The sequence below is a fragment of the Oncorhynchus tshawytscha genome, linkage group LG27 (assembly GCF_018296145.1).
Source record: "Oncorhynchus tshawytscha isolate Ot180627B linkage group LG27, Otsh_v2.0, whole genome shotgun sequence".
NCBI classification, from domain to species: domain Eukaryota; kingdom Metazoa; phylum Chordata; class Actinopteri; order Salmoniformes; family Salmonidae; genus Oncorhynchus; species Oncorhynchus tshawytscha.
This window is the reverse complement of record NC_056455.1, coordinates 1,249,852-1,261,673: the sequence shown is the minus strand read 5'-3', so window position 1 is coordinate 1,261,673 and position 11,822 is coordinate 1,249,852. Positions and strand designations below refer to the sequence as shown.

The 11,822-nt window shown below is 45.0% G+C and overlaps 1 protein-coding gene across 1 annotated transcript; it reads left to right on the top strand.

Moving 5' to 3' along the window:
- The first annotated feature begins 7,804 nt into the window (after positions 1-7,804).
- On the top strand, positions 7,805-10,817 carry birc5a (baculoviral IAP repeat containing 5a). The gene is made up of 4 exons (XM_024434224.2): positions 7,805-8,031; positions 8,257-8,366; positions 9,647-9,764; positions 10,590-10,817. Exons 1-4 carry the CDS (start codon positions 7,924-7,926, stop codon positions 10,680-10,682), a joined length of 429 nt encoding a protein of 142 aa, XP_024289992.1. The 5' UTR covers positions 7,805-7,923; the 3' UTR covers positions 10,683-10,817.
- The last annotated feature ends 1,005 nt before the right edge of the window (positions 10,818-11,822 follow it).

The following is an 11,822-nucleotide window of genomic DNA, read 5'->3' as shown; positions in this document are numbered from 1 at the left end:
GTAACCCTAATCCTAACTTCAGCTACAACCCTAACCCTAGCTCCAGCTGCAACCCTAACCCTAGCTTCAGCTGCAACCCTAACCCTAGCTTCAGCTGCAACCCTAACCCTAGCTCCAGCTGCAACCCCAACCCCAACTCTAGCTCCAGACTCAACCCTAACCCTAGCTTCAGCTGCAACCCTAACCCTAGCTTCAGCTGCAACCCTAACCCTAGCTCCAGACTCAACCCTAACTCCAGCTGCAACCCTAACCCTAGCTTCAGCTGCAAATCTAACCCGAGCTCCAGACTCAACCATAACCCTAGCTTCAGCTGCAACGCTAACCCTAGCTCCAGCTGCAACCCTAACCCTAGCTTCAGCTGTAACCCTAATCCTAACTTCAGCTACAACCCTAACCCTAGCTCCAGCTGCAACCCTAACCCTAGCTTCAGCTGCAACCCCAACTCTAGCTGCAGCTGCAATGCCAACCCGAGCTCCAAACTCAACCCTAGCCCTAGCTCCATACTCAACCATAGCCCTAGCTCCAACCCTAGCTCCAGCTGCAACCCTAAGCCTAGCTTCGGCTGTAACCAGAACCCTAGCTTCAGCTGCAACCCTAAACCTGGCTCCAGCTGCAACCCTAACCCTAGCTCCAGCTGCAACCCTAACCCTAACTTCAGCTGCAACACTAACCCTAGCTTCAGCTGCAACCCTAACCCTAGCTTCAGCTGCAACCCTAACCCTAGCTTCAGCTGCAACCCTAACCCTAGCTTCAGCTGCAACCCTAACCCTAGCTCCAGCTGCAACCTTAACCCTAGCTTCAGCTGCAAATCTAACCTGAGCTCCAGACTCAAACCTAAACCTAGCTTCAGCTGCAACCCTAACCCTAGCTTCAGCTGCAACCCTAACCCTAGCTCCAGCTGCAACCCCAACTCTAGCTCCAGCTGCAACCCTAACCTAAACTCCAGCTGCAACCCTAGCCCTAGCTCCATACTCAACCATAGCCCTAGCTCCAACCCTAGCTCCAGCTGCAACCCTAAGCCTAGCTTCAGCTGTAACCAGAACCCTAGCTTCAGCTGCAACCCTAAACCTGGCTTCAGCTGCAACCCTAACCCTAGCTTCAGCTGCAACACTAACCCTAGCTCCAGCTGCAACCCTAACCCTACAGCTGCAACCCTAACCCTAGCTTCAGCTGCAACCCTAACCCTAGCTTCAGCTGCAACCTAACCCTAGCTCCAGCTGCAACCTTAACCCTAGCTTCAGCTGCAAACTAACCTAGCTCCAGACTCAAACCTAAACCTAGCTTCAGCTGCAACCCTAACCCAGCTTCAGCTGCAACCCTAACCCTAGCTCCAGCTGCAACCCCAAGCTAGCTCCAGCTGCAACCCTAACCTAAACTCCAGCTGCAACCCTAACCCAGCTCCAGCTGCAACCCTAACCCTAGCTTCAGCTGCAACCCTAACCCTAGCTACAGCTGCAACCCAAACCCTAGCTCCATCTGCAACCCTAACCCTAGCTCCAGCTGCAACCCTAACCCTAGCTCCAGCTTCAACCCTAACCCGAGGTCCAGCTGCAACCCTAACCCTAGCTCCAGTCTCAACCCTAACCCTAGCTCCAGTCTCAACCCTAACCCTAGCTTCAGCTTCCCCTGAAACCCTAACCCTAGCTCCAGACTCAACCCTAACCCTAGCTCCCTGCAACCCTAACCCGAGCTCCAGCTCAACCCTAACCCTAGCTCCAGTCTCAACCCTAACCCTAGCTCCAGTCTCAACCCTAACCCTAGCTTCAGCTTCAGCTGCAACCCTAACCCTAGCTCCAGACTCAACCCTAACCCTAGCTCCAGACTCAACCCTAACCCTAGCTCCAACTGCAACCCTAACCCTAGCTTCAGCTGAAACCTAACCCTAGCTCCAGCTGCAACCCTAACCCTAGCTCCAGACTCAACCCTAACCCTAGCTCCAGTCTCAACCCTAACCCTAGCTCCAGCTGCAACCCTAACCCTAGCTCCAGCTGCAACCCTAACCCTAGCTCCAGACTCAACCCTAACCCTAGCTCCAGCCTCAACCCTAACCCTAGCTCCAGCTGCAACCCTAACCCTAGCTCCAGCTGCAACCCTAACCCTAGCTTAAGCTGCAACCCTAACCCTAGCTTCAGCTGCAACCCTAACCCTAGTCTGAATCTCTGAAACCCAGAACTAAAATAATTGCGTCAGATGCTGGATGAGGATCTGGGGAAGATGCATGAGATACGATACTAACCAGACTAGTGAAGTCTCCACCCCTCTAAAGAGGAACTCTCAGCCAAAGCACGGGCCACATGTCCCATCCCCTTCCGACATGAGAAAGATGTAAACACCAGTTAAATAGTGATTTGTCCAAATGATCAGTGACAGAAAAATCAGCAAACCAAAAACGAAGTTCCTTGTCAGTGGTCACGTCTGTTGACAGACGCTACGATACCATCCTTTGCTACGTGAGTCTGTCAATAGTCTGTCCTCGAGATTACCCTAGCTTTAACCCTAACCCCCTCTCCAGTCACAACCCTAACCCCCATGTGTAATAATGAACTCAGAAAGTCATCAACTCATCGTAGCCGAGTCATTGTTAGCGGATAGCTTCCTTATCATCATAGTGCTGTCAAAGGATATTCACATTAGCAAGCATGATTGGCGGCTGCATCTCAAATGTCACCTATTCCCAACGTAGGGCAGCAGGACTACTTCAGACCACAGACACATAGGTTAATGGCTGGGTCATAAGTTATAGGCCTCTATATGTGAAATAGGAGTGTGATGGGTGTCATTTGAGATTAATACAGGGTTTCCCCTGCAAACCAACCTTGCAGTAACTCGTCAGCTGTAACAAGACTACACGGTCTTGTTACAAGACTACACGGTCTTGTTACAAGACTACACGGTCTTGTTACAAGACTACACGGTCTTGTTACAAGACTACACGGTCTTGTTACAAGACTACACGGTCTTGTTACAAGACTACACGGTCTTGGTCTTGTTACAAGACTACACGGTCTTGTTACAAGACTACACGGTCTTGTTACAAGACTACACGGTCTTGTTATCTTGTTAAGACTACACAGTCTTGTTACAGGACTACACGGTCTTGTTTACAAGACCTCACGATCTTGTTACAGGACTACACGGTCTTGTTACAAGACTACACGGTCTTGTTACAAGACTACACGGTCTTGTTACAGGACTACACGATCTTGTTACAGGACTACACGGTCTTGTTACAGGACTACACGGTCTTGTTACAGGACTACACGGTCTTGTTACAGGACTACACGGTCTTGTTACAGGACTACATGGTCTTGTTACAGGACTACACGGTCTTGTTACAGGACTACATCTAGAAAGAGTATAGTGCTAGTAATCTACAACATTTGCTTCATTCCTTTGTAATATTTCTTTATTTACTCTTTCTGAAACGTTTTGAAAAAAATGATAAAAATTATCTCTCTGTGTCAAATATATGTTTCGTGTGTGGATAATGTGTTGTCAGTGAAGTGACGATATTCAAATTAATTTTTTCAATTTTACAGGTAGGCTACATTATAAATGCACACAAAACACATGTAAAATATACAACAGCACTTGGTATGTACACATTTGCAATGACTTGACCATTCAACATTAACAGAAATAAATGCTGTTGGGGTACGAAAACAGCAGAGGGAGACAAATAGTCATTAATTTCTCCTTTACAGGAGAGATGTTGGAGAGTGTATTGGGGATGAAGATGAGGAGCGTATGTGAGATGATACCAGGGTCAGAGAATGAGGATGTTATGGATGAGGAGCGTATGTGGGATGGTACCAGTGTCAGAGAATGAGGATGTTATGGATGAGGAGCGTATATGGGATGGTACCGGTGTCAGAGAATGAAGATGTTATGGATGAGAAGCGTATGTGGGATGGTACCGGTGTCAGAGAATGAGGATGTTATGGATGAGGAGCGTATATGGGATGGTACCGGTGTCAGAGAATGAGGATGTTATGGATGAGGAGCGTATGTGGGATGGTACCAGTGTCAGAGAATGAGGATGTTATGGATGAGGAGCGTATATGGGATGGTACCGGTGTCAGAGAATGAGGATGTTATGGATGAGGAGCGTATGTGGGATGGTACCGGTGTCAGAGAATGAGGATGTTATGGATGAGGAGCGTATGGGATGGTACCGGTGTCAGAGAATGAGGATGTTATGGATGAGGAGCGTATGTGGGATGGTACCGGTGTCAGAGAATGAGGATGTTATGGATGAGGAGCGTATGTGGGATGGTACCGGTGTCAGAGAATGAGGATGTTATGGATGAGGAGCGTATGTGGGATGGTACCGGTGTCAGAGAATGAAGATGTTATGGATGAGAAGCGTATGTGGGGTGGTACCGGTGTCAGAGAATGAGGATGTTATGGATGAGGAGCGTATGTGGGATGGTACCGGTGTCAGAGAATGAAGATGTTATGGATGAGAAGCGTATGTGGGATGGTACCGGTGTCAGAGAATGAGGATGTTATGGATGAGGAGCGTATGTGGGATGGTACCGGTGTCAGAGAATGAGGATGTTATGGATGAGGAGCGTATGTGGGATGGTACCAGTGTCAGAGAATGAGGATGTTATGGATGAGGAGCGTATGTGGGATGGTACCAGTGTCAGAGAATGACGATGTTATGGATGAGGAGCGTATATGGGATGGTACCAGTGTCAGATAATGAGGAGTGTATGTGGGATGGTACCAGTGTCAGAGAATGAGGATGTTATGGATGAGGAGCGTATGTGGGATGGTACCAGTGTCAGAGAATGACGATGTTATGGATGAGGAGCGTATATGGGATGGTACCAGTGTCAGATAATGAGGAGTGTATGTGGGATGGTACCAGTGTCAGAGAATGAGGATGTTATGGATGAGGAGTATGTGGGATGGTACCAGTGTCAGAGAATGAAGAAGTTATGGATGAGGAGTGTATGTGGGATGGTCTAAGGCACTGCATCTCGGTACAAGAGGCTTTACTACAGTCCCTGGTTCGAATTCAGGCTGTATCACATCCAACCGGGATTGGGAGTGCCATAGGGCTGTGCACAGTTGGCCCAGCGCGATCCAGGTTTGGCCAGGGTAGGCCTTCATTGTAAATAAGAATTTGTTCTTACCTGACTTGCCAAGTCAAATAAAGGTTCAATTTAAAAAACAACTGGCGGCAACCACAGCTAAATAGCCCAGTACTGTACTACCGACCGTCACGTTGTACATCACCGTATTTTCCATTCCATCCTAATGGAAACCCAGAGGGTTTTTAGTTTTTCTTGGAATAGAAAAAACATAATATTGATCAAATGAATTAAGGAAGTATGCACCTACTCATTCCAGGATTTGTCTTTATTTTTACTATTTTCTATATTGTAGAATAATAGTGAAGACCGCAAAACTATGAAATAACACATGGAATCATGTAGTAACCAAAAAAGCATGAATCAAATCAAAATATATTTGAGATTCTTCAAAGTAGCCACCCTTTGCCTTGATGACAGCTTTGCACTCTTGGCATTCTCTCAACCAGCTTCACCTGGAATGCTTTTCCAACAGTCTTGAAGGAGTTCACACATATGCTGAGCACTTGTTGGCTGCGTTTCCTTCACTCTGCAGTCCAACTCATCCCAATTGGGTTGAGGTCTTGTGATTGTGGAGGGCAAGTCCGCTGATGTGTAGTCCACACACTGCACCTCCACGGCCTCCTTAACTTCCTTCAAACTGGTGTCCCCTACAGTTACCTCAACAGCTGGAGCCTCCCTCTGAGAGACAACGCCACCAGCTGCACTGTGCCTGTAACACACACACACAACCTCTATCCATGGCCTGACCCTGGTCTTGCCTCTCACAGTGGCCTACCATCAGTCTCTCTCATGGGCTTGGAGCTGCCTCTCGCTCCCCTGGGAGATCCAGGGCTAGAGTATCTGAGCCGGTGCTATACTACAGGCCTTTCCTGCCTGCGCACAAACACACACACCACAGGCCGCGACACACACCCCTACGTGAAGCTTGCTACCTTACTCCTCCCATACGGCCTCTCCTCATAGGTCCTGACCAGCACCACCCTGCCCCGTCGCCCACTGATACCAAACACTGTGGACCACCATTTCTTCTGGCTAAGGTTACAATAAAAGTGATTGGCTGCTCCGGGCTGTGTAGTACTCTGACACGGAGGCCTGGTCATCCCGGAGGGAGCAGAGACGCCCATTAAGCAGGCTGCAAAGGATCATAGGGGAGTTGATGAGGGCAGCTTCGACACCGAAGAGGAGCTTGAAGAGGAGAGGCTCCAGGAGAAAATGGCCAACGCCAGGTGAGGATGATAATGATGAAAATGGTGGTTGTTGTTGTTGAAGATGTTGGTGTAAACGCAAGCCAACACAGGTTGCATGACCACTCCTGCGCTGTCATTTTCTTCTGAGTCATCATGGTAGACAACAGTAATGACAGGTAGACTAAACTCCAGTCAGTTTCCGTTGGTCAGCAGCGTTATAGAAAGTGAACCCCCAGCCTGCATCTCGCAGGGAGACAAACCCTCCACCTCAATCAGAGAACACACACCCTTGTCTCTGGCTGCCAGCGAATTAGACAACATTTTGAATAGAGCAGGGCCAGGGGACTGGTCAGCTGGGGGAGTGGGAGACCTAAGGAGAGATAACAAGGGGGAGAGGTTTATCAAATATACATTTCATTTTTGCATGGTCAGTCTGAGTAGTTAAAATGAAGAGGTTCATACCTGGGGTGCAGAGTTGGTAGATCGACACAGTACACCCCATCACTCTCACAGACAGCACAGACACACTGCTTGTCCTCACTCCGCACCAAATGATCCACTGGACTAAGGAACTGAAGGACAGCATAGAATAACACAGACAAGAACCAACCAAAGAGGAGTGTTTCTTGTCCATTAAGAATATCACATACAGCTGACAGCCAGGTTCAAACCCTTACTACAACTTCAGTTTTCATTCATACTCAGTTCACCTGCTGTTCACCTCAGTGTTCATCAATGCTCAGTTCACCTCAGTGTTCATCAATGCTCAGTTCACCTGTGTTCATCAATACTCCATTCACCTGCTGTTCACCTCAGTGTTCATCAATACTCAGTTCACCTGCTGTTCACCTCAGTGTTCATCAATGCTCAGTTCACCTGTTGTTCACCTCAGTGTTCATCAATACTCAGTTCCTTGTCATGTTTACCTGCTGCTACTCGTGTCAGTGTTAATAAATAATCCGTTAATTGTATTACCTATTCATCTGTGTTTATCATAATCAGTTCACCTGCTATTCACCCGTGTGTAAACAGCGTTCATTAATAATCAGTTCCTTGTCGTTGAATCACCTTTAGTAAATTGAAGTGGGCGAAGTGTAATGTTTGAGATTCAGCCTACCGTCAGTTTCAGTTCTTGTGTGTTGAAGACATACAGCTCGTCGCGCCCAGTACAAATCAACACATCTGCTGCAGCCCAGATCACTTTAGCAGCTGTATCCGTCGAAAGACATCGAACTCAGCCAAAGTCTCAACAGCACATCGCTGTTAGCTGTAATAATAACTGGCCAGAACCAAGGAATAATCGGTAAACAGTACGACGCTTTCAAGTAATTTATTTGCTACAAAGTTATGCCCATAATAACTATCTGAAGGTAGTTTAGGCGCTGTAGCTTGCTTGAAATGCATCAGCCAGTTGTTGACGGATGCAAAAAAGGCTAACGTTGTTTCTGACGAATCAGCGTCCAAGACTACATTACCCAAACACCAAGACCGACGTATAATGTCATGACGCTACTAGCCACCCACCAATCAAAACATCGCAGGCAAACGTCCGCCGAAATTTCAAAAACATTTTCGTTTGCTGCTATTGTGAGTTTTTTGCTAGCTATTTTAAACTATTAGTTGAACGCGTTATGGATCCCTTTAGTGAAGACCATACGAAAATGTACTTTTATGAAACCAGATTGAATACCTACGTGGGGTGGCCGTTCGAAGAGGGCTGCGCGTGCACTCCAGAGAACGTAAGTTAGTTAACGAAACAAACTGGCTAACGTTTGCTAGCTCGGCCATGACTTTCAGAAATGCACGTAGTAGCTAGCTAACTACACAAAGTTGTCCATTATTTGGTGATTCACTTTTCCCAGTTAGGTTACACTAAATTATGCGTATGCAATTGTTTCACTCTGGTCTAATCTACTAGCGAAAACGTTACCACGATTAAGTTAGTTTGTTGCTGTGCATTCCAGATGGCCAAAGCTGGATTCATCCACACACCAACAGAGAACAGCCCGGACATAGCCAAGTGCTTCTTCTGTCTCAAAGAATTGGAGGGCTGGGAGCCAGATGATGACCCAGAGTGAGTTGTAAGACAATGATCATGGCTAAAGAAGCCTATATTGGTTAATTGTGTATTTTATTGCTATTTAGTAGGCTCGGATGGTAAGTGTTTAAGCTAGTTACTACAACATGCATAGACGCTACTTTTCGGTCTGAAAAAAACATAAGGAACGTAGTTATCGTTCATATCAGTGAGAGGTTATTTTCAGAAAATAAACTTTTAAATTACTATGCAACTTTTAGAGTTAGCGTTTCCACAGGGCCATATGTCCATCGCAGCGCTTTCAGACCCCAGGCGGAAGAAAGAGGTGACCGCCTTTACTAATTAGCCATCTAGCGTGCACCGAACACTTGTGTGGAACCGAAGGACTACATTAAAATGGTGCAAGACCCCAATGACGCTGCCCATGTTAAAACGACCTTTTGGTCACTAGAAGCCTCTATCATTATCTATGGCTACAACTGTGATAAGGACAGTTAAAACAGAAAGTGTATATTTTACTTTTTAAATTATTTTCATATGAATGTGAAGGGTTGTATGTTTCTAGAACCGTATTGCAGTTTAGTTTATTGGTCTTTCAGCAATACCGGTTCTTAAACAGTTGTCATTAAACACTGCATTATTTTTGTTACCATAATAAGCATCCATGTTAAATAAATTCAACTCATTGCACATGAACTGCTAAAAATGTCTGCCAGAGCCAGTTTACCTCTGAAAATAACACAAGGTCCTTAAACCCCGACCTTAAAGGGTAATGGCAGGCCAGACTATGCTCATTAAGCATACATTCTTGGGATAGCTAGCTACATACTCTGAAGAGGTCTGTGTGTAACTACAAGGTTGCTTGTTAAAGCCTGATTCATCAGCCGGTGATCACTCGGTAACACTAACATACCATCTGAGATATAGCAATACAATAATTTGAAAAGGGTCCTTTTTTAGGACCTCTGCGAGACAATGTTGATTAAAAATCAAATTTGAACTCTACTGGTTGTCTAGTAGTTTCTTTATTTTAGACAAAATCACCTGATGCATGCATGTATTTACATCTTTGCATGTTTCAGGTGCTAGAAATCTGGACACACTACCGCCTAGCTTTCACCAGATAATGAATCAGGCTATGGGTAGTGAATGTCTAGCCTCTGCCCAGTGAGTGAAGACTGGGAGCCGAGGCTAGTTCAAGCTCAGATCTGGCTTTTCCTCCTCAATTGCTACACTAGAAATAGGATACAATTTTGTTGTTTCTATTGATCCCTTGCTAGTGTTTTCTCCTCATCATGGCATGACTCTTGTTTCAGGAAGGAGCATAAGTCTCATTCACCCAGCTGCAACTTCATCTCCCTGAAGAAGAGTGTGAATGATCTGACTGTGGAAGAGTTCCTCAAACTCCAGAAAGAGAAGCAGAAATTCCACATTGTAAGTTGACATTCCACATTCTATGTTGAGCTAGGTCTTTGGAAATCCCCGTAACAAATTATACCTATTGCCAATATTGATAACTAAGTAGGTTTAGTGCTCCTCCTATTGTGTGATTTACTGTATATGGGTAGAACAAGAATATCAACAATTACATATTTTATACAATTTTATTTAATCGGGGGATCCCAATTGAGACCAGGGTTTCCTTTTTAATGGTGCCCAGAGGACCTAAAATAAAAGAACTACAAGATACAATAAGAAATGCATTACATTAGAACATCAGACATCATTAAAGTCAATCAAAACAATTGCACACCTGTGAACTCATTTCTCACCTTGGTTTTAAACTGTAGTGAATTTTGTAATTGATTCCAAAAAGGTGGAGCATTAAACTAAGTGTATTTACCTAGTTTGGTGGAGACCTGAGGAATTTCAAGAGTTAACCAAACCTGTGAACGGGTTTGGTATCACTTTTTTATACTTTAACAACAAAGTTTGGTAAGTCAGAAGCTTGTATAATAGAGCTTTGTAAACAAAAGGGAGTAATGAAGTGATCTCCAGGACTTTAATGAGGACCGACCAACCTTTTGATGCAGTGTTATGTATTAAAACTAATAGGAGTACATTAAGCCTGGTTTTGCTGCAGATCAAACATTCCATCCCAGGTCTCTACTAGTGCTGACAATCCATCAGGTGATCAAATGTGTCCTATAAATACAGGCCTCTAAGTGGAAAATCTAGGCATACTGTATCTCTAAGATATGTGTGTGTGGAAAATTATGAATATACCAGATTGAAATGGCTTCTATTTTCTTATCACAGAAAAAGTATTGCAATGAGGCCATCACTAAGTTTGAGGAGGCGGCAAAAAGCAGAAGAGGTGAGATCATCAAGACTGCCATGGATGAAGAGTGATGTGGAGGGACCTGTTTGAGTACTTTATAAATGTTCTGCTCTGGAGTAATCACTGCTAGTGCAGTAGCCTAATGTACATATTCTGTCTGTCTGCATTAGCTAGGTGTTTTTACCAATAAATATTTTATTTCACAATTTGACTCTTGTGATCTATTTGTCATGTATTGTGTTAATTTGATTGAACATATAAACTGGGTATGTGAGAATCTACTGGTAAACCTGCTAGCATATTATAGTGAATGGTGGGGTAGGGAAGCTAGCCCGGGTTGCTGGCATGAAAGGCAAACACCCTACACATCGCAGGTCGCTGTAATATTTGTTTGACACCAGTTGTCCATAATGGCCATGTGTAAAGTGTTACTTGCGTAAATTTGAATCTGGTATCAGGATAAATATAACAATGAGTCACTGATTGTATACTATGTTTTTATTAGCTAAGTAATAAATGGCAAATGCAACTTTCGTATATACGGGCTCACTGTAATACCACGCAGGGCAGAACAGAGAACTGACAGGATGTATGTAAACTGTTCTTATACTGTGATGGACATAGTTCCAACCCGTCTGTTGGCCTATCACAGTAGAGGCTGGGTGTGGTTTAAACTTGCTCGGCCTATTGAGGGTGCTCAGGCGGGTCCCTGCCTCTTGGCGCTTCTTGGAGTCCTCCCTCTGTCGATGTATAGATTCTTACTGTTCTGGTATCGCAGCCTAGTTATAACAGTTGCTCAGTTCCTGCTATTGTGTTCAGTATTTTTCCATCTCAGTTAAATCTCGTGATGACCACCCCTCCCTATCACAACTTTGTAAGATACAGCAAGTCACACCATGTGCTCAATATTTTTACATACAAACACAAGGACAAAGCACCTGCTGGGTTGTTATCTACAGTTTTGCAACATGCAGGTCACACCATGTTACTCAGTTCTTGTCACACACACAAACAGGCAAGTAGCAAGCAGTTGTTTAATCTCATAATTATGCTCCAGTGCACAAATGCAGATACCTCACACAACCAACATCAGATAATATTTAATCATATATATGGTAATGGCTATAATGTAAATCACAGAATCCCACAAAAGGGAGAGACACTTGTGCGCCTGGAACCCATAAAATAAGAGCACCCACCTGCTATGTACT